Below are 22724 nucleotides of genomic sequence, written 5' to 3'. Positions count from 1 at the left end.
GCTGTGGGTTATTAAAGAGATTTAGAAAGTCTGGTACTCCTGGTATGACTTGAGCAGCTTGTGTTAAACTTCACTGCAGCTTCCTGCAGGCTTCTTTTGGAAGAAATAGGATTTAATGTGTTGCCCTCAAACAGGTATTTAGGCCTTTCCAGATGAAAGAGAGCCCTGAACTTRAACTGTGCCCTGTGTATAGTATGAAATAAACCAGCTACAAAGAATCCTGTTTTTTTTCTTAAAAGATAAAAAAGGGGCATTAGAACAAGTGAAGCTTTAAATGTGCGTGTTAGAGAGAATGGGTTTAGAATGGCTTTAGAAAGCAGCTCATTTTGACAACAGCTGCAAAGTGAAAATGCAGTTCTGGAAATGAATGGAAATTTTCCTTTAGGATGAAGCACCAGGATTTCAGGATGCTCTCAGCTTGTGCAGGTTTTATTGCATGTAGGAATTGCAATAGYGGGCTCTGGAGGATGAGGTGGGCCTTTAATTAAGGCTTCAAACTATCAGCTTGTTTGATAGTRTTGGTGGCTGAGTGCTCACAACTGCCCAGTGAAGCCACTCAGTGCAAGCACAACTAAGAGTCATGTTCCTCACACAGATCGCTGCAATGACCATGACACCAAGACTTCCTACAGAATTGGAGACAACTGGAGCAAGAAGGATAACCGTGGGAACTTGCTCCAGTGTGTGTGCACCGGGAACGGGAGAGGCGAATGGAAGTGTGAGAGACACACRTCCCTGCACACCACCAGCACTGGTAAGTGGGACATCATGACGTGGAACGTAAGGAAAGGGAAAAKAAATGGCATGTTTTGACTGGCTGGGACTTGGAGCTGAGTTGTTCCATCCTAATTGAGGTATTTCAGAGTCTTGTCTGGGAAAGATCAGAAGCAAAGAAGGTCAGGGTTCAGGAGATGCTCCTTGTTTGTGCCTGTGGAGATAAGATTAATTGGTACCTTGTTTGCATGCACAAATGGGGCTGGCACATACAGATGGGATTGCCTGTGCATTCATGGGGCAGTAAATCACATCTAGGGCCCTGCATCCACAGGAACTACCTTTGTCTTGGGAGCATGGCACTCCACATTAATGCTTGAACTTTATGTATTTGCCTCAGGGTAACTTTCTTGAAATGTCCTTAATTTAAACCCCACTGAGACCATCTGGTTTCTTTGACATGATAAATACACCTACTAATGGTTGAGCCTTTAAAAACCCCAAAATGCCAAGGAATGTATACAATGCTGTTTAGTACATGCACATGAGATAGCTTGTAATTTCAGTATGAAATATTGCCTGGTTTACAGATAAGCATATTTTTTGTGCCCAAGGTTTAAATCTTCAGCTCCTAAATTCTTTTTTTTTTGTCATTTTAAGGATCTAGGTTTCTTATCAGTGAGTGCAATGTAGAACTATTTTCCTGCAATGCCTGCACTAAATTTTTCTTGATAAATGAACCTTAACTGTTTGGTACCATTGGGTTAACTTCAAACTCTCAGAAGGTCTAAACTATAAAATGTGTAACATTTTAAGGGTGCCAGTGTTTTGTCTCCATTCCTGTGGGAATCATTAGCAAAAATTTTATATGAGGTAGACAACAGCACGCCTCTTTGTCTCTCAGTATTATTCCAGTGATAATGTGCCAAAAGCTTTGATTCAAAATTTTAAAATTCCAGAGTCAATGAATCCATTTTAAGTTTATTCTTCTTGTATTTCAATGAAAAATTCAAAATTAAACCTTTTCTGCCTTATCTCCCTACTTCCTCGGTAGTTTTTTATTGTCTTGTCACTCATTTTYCTATTCTACATTTCCTTCAACTAATGATTTTTTTAAAGAATGATTTCTAAACAATTAATGTGAAAAGCAGTTTCTAAATCCTTTCTGAAGCCACACTACAGAGTTGGAAACCAGAGGCTGTCATAAACGGAAAGGGGGAGTCGTTTTTTTAATTTTGAAATTTGGCAAGTGGAATAATCAAGCTGCATCTTTGGAAGCTTAAGAGAGTTGTGCTTTCCATTTGATGGAGTGCCTAAGGTTTTATTATCTCAGCATTTAGTGGCAGCATTCTGCATTCTGTTTCCCAGCTTTGCATGCCACATGTCCCTTCTGTCCCGTCTTGCTGCAGGGTCTGGCTCTCCCAGCATCACGAAYGTGCAGACGGCGCTGTACCAGCCCCAGCCGCAGCAGCCCCAGCCCCAGCCCTACGGCCAGTGCATCACAGACAACGGTGTCATCTACTCTGTGGGCATGCAGTGGCTCAAGACACAGGGCAGCCAGCAAATGCTGTGCACCTGCCTGGGCAACGGAGTCAGCTGCCAGGAGATAGGTACGAGCTGGTGTGTAGTGCCTGTTCACTCCAGTGACTGTCTTTAGCACCGTCCCGTGGCTTAATTTCTATGTAGAACCTTTTGTGTGTGTAGCAGAAATGTCTTCTGAAGAAGACATACTGGGGAAAGGTGCAAGGGGGGGCAAAAAGGTTTGGTTATTTGAAGCCTGGTTCTCTAGGGCAGAATTGTTTCCCAGTGAGCTATATATAAACTGCGGAGCAGAAGCAGAGCCCCTGGGGAGCAGCATTAGTAATTTTATTCAAATGGAGCTGAAATAATATATGTTTGGAAAARAATGTAAAAGAATGCCACAGCTGTGGAGCTGTCTGTTGGTGTGTATTGGCCTGGGTCCATGGCAGTCAGTGTGGGTTCCCAGCAGCCAGCGACTTGGCCYGGAGGGGCTGTTTTTGTTTTAGAGCTCTGAGATTTGGGGATTGCTTTAAACTGCAGTCTAATGCTGTGATTTTCTTTGCAAAGCCGTAACCCAAACGTATGGTGGCAATTCTGATGGAGAACCCTGTGTCCTGCCTTTTACCTAYGATGGAAGGACCTTCTACTCCTGCACCACCGAGGGCCGCACAGATGGGCACTTCTGGTGCAGCACCACTTCCAACTTTGAGCAGGACAGGAGATATTCCTTCTGTACCGAGCAGAATGGTGAGTTCTTCTAGAGGGTTTTCACATGCATGTGACCATGGTGTAAGGATGGAGGAAGGAGCAGAGGACACAGGAACAGGCTGCCTGACCAATTCCAGCAGTCTGGAGGGACTCAAGGCAGCAAGGCAACACTGTGAACGGGGAGCTGCCTGATGACAGAGCACTTGTGTGCTCCCGGCATCTTTGGAAGGTGATGCAGATGGTACCTTTTGGGCCCCATTCTCTCTTCTCTGAGCTGACCTTGGAATGGGAATWCCTGGTCGGGGTGGTTATCGTTGGCTTTGCTCAGCTGAATTGCTTTGAGCAATGCCCATATTAGGCTGCAAAGAGGACGATATCCATGGAGTACAATTTGTGCAGTCCCGTCACTCCCTCCATCCTGGCTATCTAACCAGGCTGCCATATATAGCAGCGGTCTTCAAGTGATTTGTGGTCACTGATCAAGAGCTGGGGCATGACTAATGCAGCAGCATTCCCTCTTGTCTGGGGATGGTCAGTGCTCCCTTCACAGCACAGATCTACCTGTGTGGTTGCTCTTCCTGGAATGCTTGTCAGACATCCATGGTGCAGTATCCAGGCAGCTTCTCTGGAATCTGACCTTGGAAAGAATATTCCCACATGAAAATGCTTCTTACGCTGCATAGGCACTTTTAAAAAAATTCTTTTCTAGTTTGATTATTTTTTTCCTGATAAAAGTTCAGCCTTTCTCTGCAGGGCATATAATACTTYGTTTTTAAAAAAATCAAACATACCCAAACACTGTCCCTGTCCATGCATACATTCATGTTTTAGACAGGCTTCTTGTGATACATTGTGGGAAAGAGAAATGTGAATACAGAAAAATCTCAGTAAATGTCTTCTTGTTCTCCAATATTTGTAAAGCMGTGTTGCTCAAGAGGTGATTAGTTCAGGTAGATTACAGCCCTCGTTCCACTGCTGCTTGCAAAACATGAAGCTTCCAGGCTGCAGAGAGGTTTTGGCTTGTCCTCTTGTACATGACTGAACTGTAACCCTTTCCTGAGGGTGAAGGCTCCCCTTAAAGCTGAGGGGCACCACTRGGAAATAGCTTCAGGGAGATAATACAAGTATGCTGAGAGCTGTGAGTTTATTTTGTTCTCTAGGCTTTGGGGGAAGGGATCTGCAAAGCTACTCCCCAAACACAGTAAGCTTTGGTTTTCCCTATTCCCCCGGAATTCCCTTGGCTGTCTGCAGCTCCTTCCAAAGCAATGCTTGAACTKAAATGACCTTCTGCAAAGCTTATGTTTCCAGATCTGAATTAATTAAATCCAAGAAAAGAGGCCTGTGGATAGTATACAGGGTGCACTTGAGAAAAAGGAATGCTATGGGTTTTTTTCCAAGCTCTTCCATGCATGCTAAGAGAGAGTGCAGGCTGCAATTGCATCTGTTTTATTTTCATTWTTGTACAGTTTTGGTCCAGACACGTGGTGGCAATTCCAATGGTGCTCTGTGCCACTTCCCCTTCCTGTACAACAACCGCAACTACACCGACTGTACTTCCGAGGGACGCAGGGACAACATGAAGTGGTGTGGAACCACTGAGAACTACGATGCTGACCAGAAGTTTGGGTTCTGCCCCATGGCTGGTAAGGCTGAGAGCCATAAAGGGGTTATGGAGCACCTGTATGTGGTTCTTTGAGCTGGAAAGTGAAGACTTCCATTGTTGGTCAGTTGTAGATGAATTCCAGTGAGCTGCATCCCTGCCCAAAGTCCTCTAGGGGCAGTTCTGAACTTCTGTTTTGTTGTTTTTCTCCCTGTTGACCACCTCTAGCAGAGATTTAGGCAATGCCATTTCTTTTTTACTACAAGCCAATGGTAGGCATGCTCCTCAGCTGGAGCAAACTGGTGTAGAACAGTTGGAGAGCCTAAAATTTGAGTGGGTGCCTAAAATTTCCTTGTWAAGATGCAGAAACCACTTTATGGTATGAAGGGGCATTTAAATGGTCTCAGTCCTCAAGATCTTGTAAATTCTGGCCTCATAAATATMTTTCTTTCTTTTCACCCAGCCCATGAAGAAATCTGCACAACCAATGATGGTGTCATGTACCGTGTTGGCGACCAGTGGGATAAGCAGCACGACATGGGCCACATGATGAGATGTACTTGTGTAGGAAATGGCCGTGGGGAATGGACCTGCATTGCCTATTCACAGCTCAGAGGTACTGGTTTTTCATGTTCATATCACCACTTTAGTCTAACTGAGGGGTGGGAGAATTTGGTGTTCTTTTCTGCCATTGTGGTCTTGAACCCAGGCTGAAGAACTGCAGCTTAGAGTGAAAAGGGGATTAGAAGAGCTGTGAAATTTGTCTTGTTTATGTGCTGAAAAAGGATATTCCAGCTTTTAAAGGCTCTCAAGCAGAAGCAAACCTTGATTATCTTGGTCATGGTATCCCTTGCTCCTTTTGTCTACATTTGGGAATTGGCACCACTGTGACTTTACAGAGAGCTCAGTATAGGCACCTCCCCGACTCAAGAACAGACAAAACTCCAGACTAGTCTGAAGTTTGAAAGYAGATCTGTTCTGTTTTATTGTTCTGCAGTGAAATTTTCAATTCCTCTGTGCTGGATTAGCCTTTTGCTGGCTAATCTATATGAAAAGCTGGCAGGAAAGCACGGAGATCACTCTTTATTTATTTACTCATTTGTATGAGCGGTCCAAGTGGAGAAGTACTTAAGCAATACCAAAAAAAGAAGACTTAAAATCACAGACATTTGATCATCCTGCAGCTAGCTCACAGCATTGGCTTCATGTCTGGAAAAGGCAGGGGGGGGTTGCTGTCAAGAGGCCAAGAAAGGACTCTTTAACACCACTGCTGAAATGGGATATAATTTATAGGGAAAGGCTCACTCAAGGGTTTTGGAATGGTTTTTTTTTTTTTTTAATGTGTTTCCTTCAGAATAGTGAGAAARGCACTGCTTGAAGTTTTGGTCTGTGCAACTCCTGTTTCCACTTACACAGCTAGTTCTCTGCAGTTTCATTCTGGAGTTGAAATGGTCTTTCTTGGTGAGGAGGGCAGAAATACTTTGCATTTTCAAAAGGAGAAGTTATCTGAGTAGAGCCGTTTAAACACAACAGCCAGACCTCGACGCCTGCAGGAGAGTCTGAGCTCTCCTTGGTTTATCCTGATGCCTTGCCCATGGTGTGGGAAAATATGATGGGGAATGAAAGCCTGGACTCAATTCCCCAAGGACAGATGGTGCAGCCTTGACTCCAGAACTGAACTTGGGTCTCCTGGGTCCTACTTAACAAAACAAAGTGCTTCTGGGGTGGTTTTCATGTTTGYTTTGTCTTTCTGCTCCTTGCTGTGATTAGACTGGCTTCAGGAATTCTGAGCCAGATCCCAGATTGACATTGAAMCTAATAGTGTGATACCATTGTACTTAAGCAGGGGGTCTGGTTGCTGTGTTATGAGGAAGAGGAGACTGGTGGGCACCAGCAGCATCTTGTGTGTGTAATAGATCTGCCTCTGCCTTCAGATGACTACAAAGAGTAGCAGAGATACCCAACAGAATAACATCTTGAGGGTGTTGTGCTTCTCCACTGTATTTCTATGAATTTGGAGCGGCCCTTTTCTCCTTGTGTAGTTCCAGTGATTTGAGGCAGTACTCACTGAGGAGTTTCAGTTGATATGTTCCTCAGAGGAGATGGTTGGAGAGTCAGTGTGGTAGTTTAGATTTACATTCACAAATGGAATCTATCCAAAGGAACAAGGCAGTTCTGTAGCTGGATTGTGTCCGACAGACCTGTTTTCTGCAATTGTCGCTTATTTGCACACTGCTGATAGATCAGCTTGGGAGCAAGGGTGTGTATGCAGCACTGAGATGGTCACAGCTTACAGGAGAGCTCCTTTCTGCTTGAATGGAGCTTGTCATGGTCAGTCTGTGTGCTGAACAAGTAGAGGGAATGATGTCCCAAGCAGAAGGGTTCTGTCTTAATGCTTAGACTTCTTGCTGACAAACTCTCTACTCTCCCCCCAGACCAGTGCATTGTGGATGGCATCACCTATGATGTGAACCAGACCTTCCACAAGCGTCACGATGAGGGGCACATGCTGAATTGCACCTGCTTTGGCCAGGGCCGGGGCAGATGGAAGTGTGATCCTGTTGGTAAGTCACCGGCTGTCCCCACTTGCCAAACACCCTTKGTGACTCTGTACAAACTGGTTGTGGTATGGAGAAACTGGTGTGTGAATTTGGGACCAGTCTTCATCCACTTTCTGTCCTGAATTGCACAAATGCAAAAATAGAAGCAGCACTGGATTTGCTGGAGGGTAAGTGAAAGGGCACTTGTTAATTWAAGGACATAAGCTTGGGATATCACACCTGCCACAAAAGAATCATGATTGTGGCAAGCATATGTTCTGAAATATAGCAGGTTGTATGGCAGGGCACTTAGCCCCAGGCTGTGGTGATTTGRCTGAATTCTGGTACCTGAGCTGTCGGCTTAACAGGGCTCTCAGCTTGAACGCTGTTAAAACATGCAGCTGGACACTGATGCTAGGATCAGTTTCCTTTCTCTATCCTAAAATTTTTCTGAGTTTTCTCCCTGAACTGAGGAAGAAGCACCAGTATATATTAACTTACCTTGCAYTGAATTGATTTTTTTGGCTGCCCTTTGTTCTGGCAAAGAGAGAAGGCTCAGGATGAGAACACATGTTAACAGTGCTCTGGAGGTTAGCTAAAACTTCATGCTCCCTGCAAGAATAAGGAGATTTTATCTCTTCTGCCTCCCCCACTTCCCTAGCAAACCTTGATTGGAAGATAAGGCCTGGCTGTTTGGTTTGCAATTACTAAGTCCAAGAGAGCTTCAAACTATTGCCAAGAACATCTATTAGAAATTACTAGTGATGAAGTTCTGCTTTATTTACTGTAATATCTGTACATGTTTACTCAAGGAACTTGGATGGTAAAGCTCCTGAAAATTACTAGTTTGAAGGAAGGGGTGGGGGGATGATTTCAGCTATCTGTATAGGTGCAATTAAAGTTTTAATTTTCTTAAGTCTCTCTAAACAGAGTTCTTGCTTATCCAAGCAAACAAAATGCTAGTTCTCACAGAAAATTTCCATTGAGCCAGGCACGGAGGCAGTTATCAGAGGAGAAAGTGTGCTGAAGTGCTGTACTCTGTTGTATTTACACTGGTTAAACTGATTTCAGGGTCTGATCTGTCCCCCTTTGGTTTATACAGTGGTAATTCTGGAAAGATTCTGCTAAAAATTCATGGGATTTTTAAAACATAATTGAATTCTGCTGAAGGCAGAAGGAATTTTTGCCTTTGATCTCCTTGAGAGCAGCATGGTTTTAGCTTTGGATGAGAAATGAGCTTAGTTGGCCAGGGCAGTATTGGGCTCCAGAGTTGATGAAATCCTAGAAGGAACACCCTAGTGAAATGSAACACTGAATTATATATATATAATATATAACTTAATGCATGCAGTGCTATATCAAGAACCTTGATTTGAGATGCAATTTCTGTTTCTACTTTCTCTTTACGTAACTATATTTGCAAATAAACATTGGTGTTGCTTTTCTTTTTGCAAAAGTGTTTTGGAACTTACTCTTCCTTGTAGAYGTTTCACTGTAGTTTTGGTAACAGAGTGGTGAAGTGTCTCTCTTGTGCCTTCAGACCAATGCCAGGACTCAGAAACCCGTACCTTCTACCAAATTGGAGACTCCTGGGAGAAGTATGTCCATGGGGTCAGATACCAGTGCTATTGCTATGGCCGTGGGATTGGAGAATGGCACTGCCAGCCTCTGCAGACCTACCCAGGTGAGAAACCCCACAGGCAATGAACTCATCTACTGAGTAAGACCTGAGGAAAGCCAGCTTCCCACTCCTCACCTGTTCAGGTTTCTGTACCTAATGCATTTTGGTTTCCTTTCTAAACAGATTCTGCCTGTCCTTTGGCAGACACAATCAGGTGTCGGGATTATAAAGAAGGGCCCAAACTGCAGCTATTCCTGAGGCCAGGGTTAGTTCAGAGACTGACTCTCAGTGCACACAACAACTAGGGTTCAYATTGCCTCTTGGTATTTAGCGATATCATACGTGTAATCTTCAGTTTATATTGCCTGAAATTCACACATGTGTAGTCCTTCCTTTTCAACTCATTACAGAAGCAAAATCCATCATGGAATGAAACATTTTTCCTGATCAGTGCCCCAAAGAAATTAAATATTTGAACTCTTGTTTGTCCAGGCAGTTCCAGGAATTCTTTATGGGATGGGCAATGCCTGTTTGCTGGTTGTTCAGCTTCAGTTCCCCGAACAGAACATAAGGGGAAGCTCTCTGTTTTCCTGTTGAAGGTTGCAACTCTCACTGTCTTAATCTGAGTAAGATGAAATATTAAGGCTTGTTGAGCTTCATTACTCCTGTCAGACTGCTTAACAAAATATCTCCCTGAGTTATGTGAAATATGCATGCCTCTATCCTGGAGACCAGGGCATTGAGCTGCTTTAGACACAAGAGTTTACACACATTTGCACTGAAATGTGTAAATAAACCAAATCTAATGTTTGTRAATGTAGGTTTGGGGTTAGGTGAGCTTTGAAATTTTCTGACTGTGGTCACAGGTTTGTTTGCCTAGAAATCCTGTTAAATGGGAAACAGGTATATATGTTGCATGGTTGTCCAAATAAATTATTATTAGAAATGTTGGGAATGGGGTGAGGGTGCAGCTATTTAATGGCTAAAACACTTTCCTGCAGATTCCAGGATTTCTTTGCTGTGATTTTCTGAGAACTAACATGAGGACAGTGCTGCTGAGTGTTCAGTGAAACATCCCCAGCAGGGCCAGGAGAGACTGAAAGGAGAACTATGGGATCATAAAACCTGTCCTCCTCTGTTGGAGAGTTGTGTAGAAAAAATAGACTTGAAACTGATCTAGCTGAATACAMACAGTAGTTTTAAGCATTAGGGCACTGCCTATTTTCATGAGTTCATGGGCCTGTTTTGTCTCAAGRCTTCCACCAACCCTTCTGGTGGGGTTTGTGTGCAGAAGACAAGTCTCACTATCTGTGGAGTGCTCCACAGAGTCATGAAAATTCAGTGTTTCAGATGAGTTGATTAAGATATGTAGTAAAATAGTAAAATATTAGTGTCACTTTTCAGGATRCTTTCAATGTCAGATCAGGAATTTTTCCTCACCATGCTTCATGATTAGATCTGGATCTGGCAGGTTGTTTTTATCAGCTTCCCTGCTGCCATTGCAGAAGATCTTAATGATGAAAATAATTGCTGAGAAGTTCCCTCCATATCTCAGCAATACAACTTTGCTTTGCTGACCTTTTCTATACTAGACCCTTCCCCATTTTTCCATTTCATTGATAACTCACAGGAAATGGGCCAAACAGTGCACATTAACTCCCCCACAGAATATATTGTTGCACTGGTTTTCTAGGTAGCAATTAAGCATTAAAGATAGAAAGACAATACARCTGATTTCCCATGTGTAGAAATACRATGTGAGCCATGCAGCTTTCTTGCTTTTTGATGACTCCACAACATCCCCAGTATATTAAAACTGGCAAGTCTTTTTGTTTCAGGGTCAACTGGGCCTGTTCAAGTGATCATCACAGAGAGTACCAATCAGCCAAACTCCCACCCCATCCAGTGGAATGCTCCTGAACGATCTCACATCACCCAGTACATCTTGCGCTGGAGACCGGTGAGTGTCACATTTGTCATCATTCRTTCCTCAGAAGTACTTTATTTGGCTTTTTGTGGTGTCTGAAAGAAGTGGCTGACGCAATTTCGGCAAACTTGAGTTGCTTATTCAGTGTCTTTGTCCTGTSGAGGTCAACAGCTACTCTTTAGCATCAAAGAGAGCCAGTGCTGGATAAACACTTAATGTTTTCCTGCCCAAACTTCACTGGTTGCTGTGCTCATGAACTGTTTAATAAACAAAGCACTAGCACAGCAAGCAGACAAGTTTATATCCTTCCTCACCTTAAGGAATGTAAATTCTTGTAGAAGCTTCTTCATTCTAAGAAACACTGTTTTAGTAACATGCATATCCAGAGACAACTGGSATACATTTTAGTCTATTAATAAGGAGGTAAAAATGAGTAGGATTTGAAGACATAAATAATTTAGTATAGGATTAAATAAACAGTCACTCCCATCTTCTCTAAAGTCTAAACCAAAGCTGGTTAACCACTGCTGGTTGGCTGGTTCCTCTATGAGGAATAATTTGGTTTAACCAACACAGATGAGCTGTGTTCCAGCTCCCCTGAGTACAGATTCACAAAAGACCACTTAATGATTAAGAGCATTAGTACCTCAATGCTGCCTGTTATTAAGAGAACAATGAAGGCCCTGATCCAAAGCTATTCAAGGCACTCAGGTCTTCTTACTGACTTCAGTGTATCTTGGATGAAGGCCTGAATGAAATGGACTTTAAAACACTGGAGTACAGGATCTCAGAGGATGGAGCATTATTTTAAAGCTTCCCATAGAGTTCAAACACAGGGTAGAAGGRAAGAACTTTTCTGTATATTGTTTTCAGATGATGGCTTAGAGTGTTATTATGAACAGCCTTCAAGTATATATTTTCCAGCCACGGCTTCATGCCTTACTGTGCTCTCAATGAAGAAATGAGTTGAGTTTATAATAATGTTCCTTTTAAAGGGTAAAGTTCAAAGCTAGGTTGTTTTTAGTTTACCCCAGTAAAACCTGATCACTCAATGCCATTAGTCCTGCTTCTTGGYATACTTTTCTCATCTCCTTTGACTTGACTCTGTCTGTGCATTAAAACAATTCAAGTCATACTTGTTTGAATATTACAATGATAAGTAACYACACAGCAGGTTAGGTCACCAGATTCCCCTGTTTGCAGGCTAAGGAGTCTCTCACTATTTGAATCTCCTTTTTTTRCAGAAAAACTCTGGAAGGCAGTGGAAGGAAGCCACCATCCCTGGCCACCGGAACTCCTATACCATCTCAGGTCTGAAGCCTGGTGTGATATAYGAGGGACAGCTCATCAGTGTCCAGCAGTATGGCCACAAAGAAGTCACCCGCTTTGATTTTACCACAACCAGCACCACAGCAGTGACAAGTGAGTTGAGCAGGGGGATGAGCATCCAGGAAAACCAAATCTTTTTCACCCTAGTCCTGGCTTCGTGCATCCCACTTAACACAAAAGTAGTGATGCTTAATGCAACATCTCTTTCTTCTCTTGTAGGCAACACTGTTTCAGGAGAGACAACTCTGCTTCCTCCTGTGGTTGCTACTTCAGAATCTGTCACTGAAATCACATCCAACAGCTTTGTTGTCTCCTGGGTTTCTGCGTCTGATACCGTTTCTGGATTCCGTGTTGAGTATGAGCTCAGCGAGGAGGGTGATGAACCGCAGTACCTTGGTGAGAGAAAACTGGGGTGTGCCAGAGCAAAGCATTGCTCACAGTCAGTGCCTCACTGTTTTGTGGCAGTCAGTAGAGCTGGTGTAAACAGTGAGCATTTCCCTGTCTTTCAGCAGGATTCAGTTAGGATATGAGAGTAGCAGAACCAGCTCTGATTAAGAGCTCACTTAGTTGATTGCCTTTTCTCTGTTAATGGGTGTAAGACGTCAAGGCAAGTATATAGCAATAGTGCCTCAGAATACTGAATTCCCAGAATTCTGCAGAGGAAAGCTCCCTGAGCCTGGAGGGAAGGATTTGTAATAACTGTGGGTAGATACTATTTTATTTTTTTCATCTCCATGAATTTGTCCAGTTCTTTTTTTTTCTTTTAAAATCATGTAAATTTACAGAATTCCACAACACCTTGAAGTGAGGCACAGATGAGAGCTAGATCTGTTTTTTAAACCTGCCTCCTGGCTGATTTCCTTTGCCATACCTTTGTCCTTCCATCAGAATGGACAGAGAGAAATCTGTCCCAAATGTCCTCTCTTAGCTGCTTGTTATCTCATATCTAATGTTCCAGTCTGTTCTGTCAGTTACTTTGTTTGGATCAGATCTTCCTCATCTTTGATAATATGACAGCTTAGCAGAGCTGGGAAGCTGGTTAAAGGCACTGGGCTCAGACACAGGAATTGAAACTGGTTTTCCAACATCTGCTGTAAACCCTTTGTCACCATGTTGTAATTTCATCTTAACTTTATTTTCCTAACTTCCTGTCTTAACAGTGGTAATAGCAATATCTCACCTCAAATGTTTGAGATTACAGTAGTTATTGGGGCATGAGTGTGATAGAAGGACATGACAAAAAGAACAGTAATCCCCTGACGTAGTAATTCTCCCYGGACTATTGATCCCCTAAACTCACAGGCTTGGACACTGAGCAAAAGTGGTTCACWTGGGGACTGCCAGCATTGTCACCCTATTTGTCTAGCCAGAGAGCTGAGTTGTGCTGTGAAGCACCACCTGAGCTCATCTGTCTACAAACAGAGGTTTACAGGTAGATTGAAAGGCACTTCCCAGTTTCCCATATGATGCTTGGCTTCAGTCTGGCCAGCAAGGAGTTGCTTCTTGGGGAATTTTCTACATCTGGGAGAAGGGAGCAGGGAGAAAGTTCACCAGCCCTCATAATGTCATTCTTCTTCACTCATGAGTCAGTGTTTCCACATAACCTACTCATGTGAAAGYTTTTCCATATATTTCTGTACTGAAAATGCAACAGTCAGGGTATGAAACGAGTATTCAGCTGAGAGGGCTACAGTGTGCAGGGGGCTCCCACATSAAGCCTTGCTGCTTTTGGTGGTGTCTGGTCCCAAATCTCCATACAACTTTCTTGAGGTGAACCGAAGACAGTCCAGAAAGCTATTGTTTTATTGCATGAGGAGTGGGCTTCAGCCCAGATTAGAACATACATCTCAATTATTTAATTTGATGAGAAAGCAAGAAGATTAAATTGTTAAAACAAAATTTTCTCTCCTGCTTACCTCAGATCTCCCAAGCACAGCCACTTCTGTCAACATCCCTGACTTGCTTCCTGGTCGCAAGTATATTGTTAATGTCTATCAGATCTCTGAAGAAGGAGAGCAGAATCTGATCCTGTCTACCTCACAGACTACAGGTATGTTTGGGTGTCTACTGCTGCCCTTTAAAAGCTGTTGTTAGCTCAATAATTTTTTGTTAGCTCTTATCCTCACACTTGATGTTCTCCTCTGTTCCCTTGAACAGCTCCCGATGCACCTCCTGATCACACAGTGGAAAGTGTGGATGACACATCCATTGTCATCAGCTGGAGCAGACCACAGGCTCCAATCACAGGTTTGTCCTATTGGAGTGCATTTATTCTGCATTATTGATAGAATCTAAAATGTAGGTGAGAAAGAAAATTACTCTGGGACAAAGTTAGTGCAAAATTCTGTCTGGTCTTAAAGACYAGCTGGAAAGCACATGGGCAGCTTAGCATTTGCTTGGCTTCAGTGGCTGAACCAAGCATTCAGAAGGCTGGATGCAAAACTATTCCTTCTGGATTTGTGTTAAATAAAAACAAGCCCCAAAACCTTGTATTTGTATCTGTCATCCAGACCATCCCCTGGATGCATAAGAACTGTACAGGCCTAAATCCACATGTCAGATCTCAGAAATGTTCTAACCCAGGTCAGACTGTGCTTTGGAAGGTGGTGTGAGTGTGTGGTCTATAGATGAGACGTGAGCACAGGCAGGCTACAGATCCTGCTGAAGGTCAGGACTATTTTTATCAAMGCTCAGTAGGAAAATCAGTCCAGCCCTCATTTCTAGCATTCTTTGTACTTGCTGATTGTGCTGAGAATTATGTATTTCTCTTGCTTCAGGCTACAGGATTGTCTATGCACCCTCTGTGGAAGGCAGCAGCACCGAGCTCAACCTGCCTGACACTGCCACCTCTGTAACACTCAGTGACCTGATGCCAGGGGTTCAGTACAACATCAGCATCTATGCAGTGGAAGAAAACCAGGAGAGCACTCCTGTCTTCATCCAGCAGGAAACCACTGGGGTCCCACGCACAGGTAATGCTCATGTGCTGGATTTCACTCACTGGGCTTTCTGTTGCTAGCTAAATGAATGGTCAAATGAACTCATATGGCTTTGTGGTTTTGAATTGTAAATTTCACTGGTATTGAAGTTCTATGGTAAAATCATACTCACTGACACAGTGAAGACACCATCTGCATTAAAAGGATTGTAATTCCTAGGGATCAGACTGCAGGCAGATCTTGCATTGTCTCCTGGAGAGACATCAATTTCCCAAGTTATCTTAGAGGGATTCTGCTAAGAAATCTTCTGATAAATCATTTTGCCCCAGTACTTGGCTCACAGATGTTCAAGGTTATGTACTCAAGACACCACAACACACATTCAAATTGTTCACCTGACTTTTCCCTYTCCCTTCCAGTCCTATCCATTATTTGGCTTTGCAGTCAAGGGGATGGGAGATTGCTTAGCATTGACTGATATGSCAAAACAACTCCAAATGGTCTAAACTGAAGGCACCCACTATTTAAAAAAAAACTACTGGCTTCAGGGTTCTCTAAGTATCCAGTTGGACTGAATAACCMAACCAAGGGAAGGGATGGTGAAAGAATTGGGATCTGATGTGGTGAGCAGTGGAATTTGATGGTCCTGCAAGTTGCAAACATGTGTTTGCAAATGGGAATTTACCAGGAACGAACTCAGCTCAATGATTTTATGGTTTGGCATCTGCATCTTCCAAAAATGTGCACTGGTTAACCTTAGGGCAGTATCAGTCCTAGTCTCAAGGAACTTAATTTAAACACAGGAATTCAAGGATGAAGTACTGTGGCTTAGAACTGAGGGAACTGCATTTTGCCTTTGACTCTACTAAGGCCAGATCAGCCCCTGTACTTGTTTAATTATAAAAGGTGGATTTCAAGTCAATCACATTCAGAACATGCTGTGGGTTTTGAAAACCCTCTCTTTTAATTTTAAAAGGAGGTTACTGTTACCAACCCCTGGAGTACTCCTTTTCCCCTCAGGCTTTGGTTCTGCATATACTTGAAGTTCTGTAGATTATTACATCTGGTCCTTCAGTTCTTTCTGTCACAGCAAGATACTTTCTGAAAGCATAAAATACTTTAAACTAGATAGTAATGTTTGGAATTGGARTCTGCTTGAATGTTGTCTGGCAATGAGTGTAGGCTTGTTTATAGTAAGTTTACCTTGAATTTTCGACTTGGTAAATATTCTTGGGCTAGCTATTGTTCACACAAAATTCACTTTTTTTTCCTTCCATGGAAATCTATAGCTTCTCTTCCTGCTGAGGACTCCCTCTGACAACTTTTGTACCCCTCTGCTTTCAGATGAAGTTCCTTCTCCCCGAGATCTGCAGTTTGTGGAGATTTCTGACATCAAGATCACCATCATGTGGACCCCACCACCRAGCCAAGTGTCCGGCTATCGCGTGGAGGTGATCCCTGTCAACCGCCCTGGCCAGCACGGCCAGAGACTGCCTATCACCAGGAGCTCCTTTGCTGAAGTCCTTGATCTGATCCCAGGAACAACCTATCTCTTCAAGATCTTTGCTGTAAACCAGGGCAGGGAGAGCAAACCTTTGACTGGAGAGCAAACCACCAGTAAGTGTCTTTCCTCCATGCTTTTTCCAGCCTGTTGAAGCTCATGTTTCTCTGTCGCTTGGAGAAATGTATAAACAGAGCACTTGAAGTGCAACAGTTATAGCCCAGGAGGTATCCCATCAGTAGGATGACAGGGCTGGGAATTCATTCACTCTAACAATGATCTCTTCAGCAGATTTATCCTCCTCCAGGGCTTTCCAATGGGAGTTTAGCTCTCATGGCGCTTTAAAACAATTTCATATGGCTGGAATTCAGCTTTTTTATTACTGACTGTGAAYTGATGGACCCTGCAGTTCTTTTACAGCACAGATCACAGCCTGTGATTTTTACAGGTTTTTTTTTTGCTGGTACCTTAGGGCAGATTTCAGCATGACTTAGAATCCTTGCTGAGATTCCTCTGAAAATCCCCATCTCCCTTCTGACAGCTCYATACCTATCTGGCTCCACTGGCAGCAGGAGCAGTTGTGCCTGCTCATGCAAGGAAGGATCATGCAGGATCCCTCAGAAGCTGATTGCTGATGATCTAGTGGCAGTGCAACACTTCACCAGTGTGAGGAAAAATGCACTTTGTCAGGCACTGGTTTTTGCTTTGCAGTAGTGCAAAGAAGAGAGAAGCAGTRGCTGGGCAAGATATGTAGGTTTTCAGATGGAAGGGTAGGAGTTTAATCTGTGTTTGGGTGGTTATCTCCATTTTTGATTCAAGAGAAGCAGATCAGACAGAACGTGGGACATGGCTTATTTGATCGTATCTTGTTTATTGGRCAATAGAAGGGTGACTGGTGTTTGTGGTGTTCTTTGGCTGGGTCACTTTTTTCAAAGGGAAAAATGCAGCTATGTGCATCTACTGCTCTTCTGATACTTTTCAGTAAATAAAAGYAACTTCTGAGAACCCAGCCTGGCTATTAGTAATATGAGAGGGAAGGAAAGGAAATGGGATAATCTGTGAATATAGCCATGCTGTTTGAGAAATATCCTTACTTACATCCATGAAGTTATGAGCCATGAATAGTGCCTGTCCCTTGTCTGCGCAGGGAGAATGGGATCCTTATGTCTATCCTTTGACATAGGTGTCTAATTTGAGCATAGCACAGATGGTGTGAGCACCCTCCCTCCTCTTTCAAGTGAGGCTTTCAAAAGCAARGATGCGACTTAGGAATCTGAACTCCCTTGGAAGTATTTAGAACAAGAAGGGCTCAGTTCCCAGTCAGATCTGTAATTTTTTTGTGGTCGTTTTGAGGAGCCTGGGCTAGGTGAAGGGTTCCTCTGAAAGTCCACATAGAGGTGTACACTGGAATATAGACATTTAATTCAGACAGCACAGTGCCGGTCACAAATGTCTGGAATCATTTTCCATAGGCTGTGATCATCTGCTTAACTGCTTTGCTTAAACCACATTGCAGAAACTATTCACATAAATTGCATCCTGTAATTGAAAGTCCTGGGAAATAGAAATCATTCAGGGTTCCCAAGGAAAACCCTGCAGAAAAAGTCTCTTCCCACAGTGTAAATGTGATTCTCTTTTTTGGCCTTCCGTTAAAAAGCAGTCTACAAATAAACTCTGAGTGTGTGTGTGTGGCTTTTTAATCTTCCCCTTTTTCCTCTGCTATGGGAAGTGATAAAAGCCTAATAGAGCTGGCAAATTAAATAGTGCAGAAAAGAACTGACTTTAGGCTACACATTTGAGGAAGATACAATCTTTGTCAGATGATACTTAGCACAGATCTAAGTACCAGTAAGGGATAAAGTTGACTTTAATCCTGTGGGTTGGAGATGGGCTTAAGCAGGATCACACACATCCTTTTTCTTTTAGAGTTATCTCACCTGTTTTTTTCCAGTGGGGGGAAGAAGGGAGAGCTCACTTCCTTTTTCCTCCCTCCTCAAAATGGAGAAAACAACTGGGGAGAAAACAGAAAGGACAAAAACAACTTCCCACTGAATCACTGGGAGAGTGGTGAAAACATTAATTTTTATCACTAAAATACTACTTCTTTAGAAGGAGGAAAAACAAAAAAGAGCATTGATGAAAYTTCTCACTGCTCCTAATTTCAACATATGCTTAGAACCTAGAAAAGGTAGGGACACTTTCCAGGTGAACACTATGTACTCCTTGCTGCAGCCAGTGCTACTCTGCCTGCTTTGGGGGCAAATTCCTCTCTGGAGCCTCATCTTGCCTCAGCCAAAGGCAGTGACATCTCCACCAGTCACTGGGCTCCAGGGTGGTGCTGWAGGAGCTGTGCTGCTTCAGCCTCTTGTTTATGTAGTTATCTGGGTTATCAGCTTCCCAGAGGCATTGATAAAATGGGGAGGAAGCCTGGTAAGAGCTGTTCCCTGAGTCCCAGGGGAGGGATGAGCATGCTTGGAATTGTTGTATGGTTGGTTCCATGGTGTGAGTATTTTTAAGCAGATCTAGGAACTGGTTTCTGCAGAAAGACGCTGACTRTTACTTATTTTGACATTCAAACGACAAAGTAGAGGTGGTTTATTTTGGGAAGGGATCTTGAGAGGACTGGGCAAGGATCTAAAAGAATAAATCTTTTTCATGGAAAAGGGCTAAAATTAGGTTTCCGTGCTTACGCTGACAAGTCTAAACTGAGCTGGTTTTTAAAAAATGCTCAGCGCTCATGAGAAACTATTGAAATTCCTGTGTGTGTTGGATTCATCTGTCTTGCCTCAGCCTTCAGGCTGCCTTCCCCATGGGATGCACAGATGGCAGCAACCCAAATCAGTGCAGCCCAGAATGCTCAGGTCTGCCTGTCTCCATGTATTAATGGATGGCACTGAGGCATGGATGTAGAAGTGAAATAACTCTTTCCARCTCTCATGGTCCCACCTTCCCTCTTCCCTGCCGCTGCACTCGCACAATACATCAGAAATTCAGGCCCATTGTGCACTCGTGGTTTGGAAGTGGGGATGAAGTAGAGATTCGGCTGGGAAGCGCTGATGGATGTTCTGCTTTTCCTCTGCAGAGCTCGACGCCCCCACCAACCTGAGGTTCCTCAACACCACGGAGCACTCAGTGCTGGTGCTGTGGACGCGCCCCCGTGCCATCATCACGGGGTACAAGCTGACAGCAGGGCCCACCAGAGGAGGGCAGCCCCGCACCTACAACGTGGGACCCTCTGCCACCAAGTACCTGCTCAGGAACCTGCAGCCTGGCACCGAGTACACTGTGTACCTCGTGGCAGTGAAAGGCGACTTGCAGAGCAACAGGGAGACTGGAGTCTTCACCACTTGTGAGTGAGACACACACTTCACATATTCCTCTTCCTTTACATCCTGGCCCTTCTTCAGAACTTGTGCTGAAAGTGCCTACTGTGAATTGATTTACAGGAGCAGCCTTTTGAAGTAGCATTCCAACAGAACAGCTTGGGAAATACTCCTTGTTCTTTCTGAACTAGTTGGCAGGAAAAAGTGTTATTTGCATCAAAAAGCGTTTAGTAAAATGCATTTCAGCTTTCCTAATGATTAAAAACAAGAGGGAAAACTTACTGCTGGTACCCCACTTTTTGCTTAACTGGATGTCAGAGAAATTTAATTTTACTTAATCTTCTTAATTGCTTGGTTTTGGCATGACAAATCAAGGAAAGCATACAATTCCCTTAAAATGGGCAAGGAATAATTAGTCTGTCACTTTACATGAAGCTGAAAGCAGTCATTTCTCAAGCCCAGCCATACCATCTAAGGCAGCTCAACTGCAGTTACGCAAACTGACACAAACATGGCATTCTGTCCTTTTTTTCTTTTTTTTTTTTTTTTTTTTAACATTTTAGTCATCTGTATTTGTGATGCTGGCTTGGAAGAAATGTTAAGCAAATTTTGGAAGGAAAGGGAGTTCTTTAAGAACCCACACATACTTCTAGAAAGATCAAATAGATTCAATGTTTAAATAATGATGATGCCATCATAGGAACTACAAAATTCAAAGCCACCCAAGCCCAGAACCACATCCTCTTTTCAAAAGAGAATGTGGTTTCTTTTAGAACAATGTGAAACTAAAATAGGRCCTCAAACTTATAATCAGAGTAACATTGTTGACATTGGCAAGGTGCTTTTTGCTGACAGACTTATCTATAAATACTTCTCAATTAGAACATTATTTGGTATCTTAGATTAATATTAGTCTTCAAATGCTGGCTTGTCTGAGTGAAACCAGTCCAGTTTAAAACTACAGATTTGATTAACCAGGCCTCTTCATTAATAGCATTAATAATATTAATAACAAAGTCATCTCAGATTAAACTCAGTGGTGTTATTTAGGCTGATTCTGGGATACACAAAGGCTTTGGCTTCTGTGTGATGTTTSTGACAGATATCAGTGAGACCACAGATGCCTCAGACTGACTTTGAGCTCTTTTCTGCTGACTTCACAACATGTTGGTGAGGGATGAGATGGTCCTTGCTGGGACAGCTGGATGACAGACAAGGGTGTAGTGTTCTGCTGRTTGGAAAGCATATGGTGTGTGACTCAAAGAAAAAAGCTGAGTTTTGAGGAGCATTTTAGATATCATGCCAAAAMCCAGTATTCCCAAAATTCTTGGGGCTGGATGCAGAGGATCATGTATCCAGTTGAGTRTTTTTGTTTTCCTCAAGAACAAAAGGTCTGGCTATGATTAGGCTGCTTGTATACTGTGTCTGCCAAGCCCAGCAGCAGACAAAAATCATCTGTCAGATCCTTCCCAAGTCACTGGATTTTCAGAAGTGATCTAGTTCAGCACTCATTTCATACCTCTGGTTATTTGTACTGCTGTAGGTCAGGTTTTCAAACTGTTTGGAGCCAGCAGAGCAGGTAGACTTCAACTCTGTCAATTCACTTCACAGATCAGCCTGCTGGYTCTGTTCCTCCTTTTAACACAGAAGTGACTGAGACCTCTATTGTCATCACCTGGACACCTGCCCCAAGGATTGGCTTCAAGGTAGGAGGAACTAAGTCCCATATTGGCTTTCCTCTTGCAGATTAAAGGGAGGGCAGATTAAAGCCATTTCCTGTGGACTGCAGTGAAGATGTCAGCACAGAGGGAAGAGGTGCAGAGGGCCTGCTGCTTACAGGGAGTGCGTTTAGATTACAGAGATCAATGCTGTCATGGTGCTTCAGGTCAGGTTAATTAATGGGACATTAAAACCACAAGTGACAGGATTAACAGCTGGAGTTCWGCATAGTGGTGCTGTTGGGTGATCAGTCAGGATGCTGAGAGCTTGTGACTGAAAAGCAAACCTTGCTCCCCTGCAGCTGGGAGTGCGCCCAAGCCAGGGCGGAGAGGCTCCTCGGGAGGTGATCTCAGACTCCGGCAGCATCGTGATCTCCGGGCTGACCCCCGGTGTGGAGTACACCTACAGCCTCACAGTGCTGATGGACGGCCAGGAGAGAGAGACCCCCATCGTCAGGAGAGTCACCACACGTATGATACTTTCACACCATCTTTCCTTCTGCCACTCCCCACATCAGTGGCTGCCTTCTGGGAGGAGGCTCTGGTCTTTCCTTCCTCTCGTGGTCTGGTTTTTCTGTTTGATGCATAGGTGATAGTAGCACTGCGTTGTTCAATGCAGGGTCACACCTTCAAGGGGAATATTTTTAGCTAATTCTAAGGGTTGAGGATATCCTGGGGAGAGGGGTGCTGAGGCAGCCAGCATGATTCTCAGGGCCATGAGTGACCCATTTTTCTGAACACTTGTAGCCCTGGCTCCACCAACCAGCCTGCGCCTGAGRTCCAATCCTGATACTGGCATCCTGATAGTCTCTTGGGAGAGAAGCACATCTCCAGGTAACCATGTGAACTCACACTGTGCTCAGACCTCCTCTTGTAGAATGCTGATGATTGTTCTGTGGTGCAGTTTGGTGAGAAATTGACTGTTGATTGATTTAAGGAAAAATATACACCTGTCTAGAAACATTTAARGATATAACTCACAGTTAACTACAACTTGCCATAAAACTCGTAATGATTTACATTCCATGTAAAATACTATTTTGGAGCATGAATATGTTGGAATATTTCAGTTGTTTTAAGGATTTGAAGGGTTTCTTCAARTATCTCCAGTGGTTTAAAAATAGTCCAAAGGAAGGAGAGCAAAATGGATCACAAAAGTTTTTTGGAAGTGACAAATGAGATTGTGCTATTAAAAGTGAGSATGGTAGTTCTGAAAGTGTTCAGGGTGAATTCTTCTCCCACAATAGCTGATGAGAGCTGCACAATTGACTCTCATGAAAGGT

General features: G+C 43.4%; 1 protein-coding gene across 6 annotated transcripts in view; it reads left to right on the top strand.

Annotated features, from left to right (window-relative positions):
- The window catches only part of FN1 (fibronectin 1), a 51679-nt gene that overhangs the window by 6183 nt on the left and 22772 nt on the right, over nucleotides 1–22724 (top strand). For all 6 annotated transcript variants that reach the window (XM_057389876.1, XM_057389878.1, XM_057389877.1 and 3 more), the window contains exons 6-23: nucleotides 596–754; nucleotides 2124–2324; nucleotides 2803–2982; nucleotides 4410–4586; nucleotides 5007–5159; nucleotides 6979–7107; nucleotides 8624–8767; nucleotides 10543–10664; nucleotides 11876–12053; nucleotides 12180–12356; nucleotides 13882–14010; nucleotides 14118–14207; nucleotides 14738–14932; nucleotides 16244–16516; nucleotides 19483–19749; nucleotides 21335–21429; nucleotides 21744–21912; nucleotides 22189–22275. In XM_057389876.1, the coding sequence (XP_057245859.1) occupies nucleotides 596–754; nucleotides 2124–2324; nucleotides 2803–2982; nucleotides 4410–4586; nucleotides 5007–5159; nucleotides 6979–7107; nucleotides 8624–8767; nucleotides 10543–10664; nucleotides 11876–12053; nucleotides 12180–12356; nucleotides 13882–14010; nucleotides 14118–14207; nucleotides 14738–14932; nucleotides 16244–16516; nucleotides 19483–19749; nucleotides 21335–21429; nucleotides 21744–21912; nucleotides 22189–22275 (2925 nt within the window). The remainder of the gene's footprint in view (nucleotides 1–595; nucleotides 755–2123; nucleotides 2325–2802; nucleotides 2983–4409; nucleotides 4587–5006; nucleotides 5160–6978; nucleotides 7108–8623; nucleotides 8768–10542; nucleotides 10665–11875; nucleotides 12054–12179; nucleotides 12357–13881; nucleotides 14011–14117; nucleotides 14208–14737; nucleotides 14933–16243; nucleotides 16517–19482; nucleotides 19750–21334; nucleotides 21430–21743; nucleotides 21913–22188; nucleotides 22276–22724) is intronic.

Source organism: Malurus melanocephalus, unplaced genomic scaffold, assembly GCF_030028575.1.
Source record: "Malurus melanocephalus ecotype Western Australia unplaced genomic scaffold, MMel_1.1 scaffold_20, whole genome shotgun sequence".
Taxonomy (NCBI): Eukaryota; Metazoa; Chordata; class Aves; order Passeriformes; family Maluridae; genus Malurus; species Malurus melanocephalus.
The sequence above is the reverse complement of the archived record's forward strand: the minus strand, read 5'-3'. Positions and strand labels throughout refer to the sequence as shown.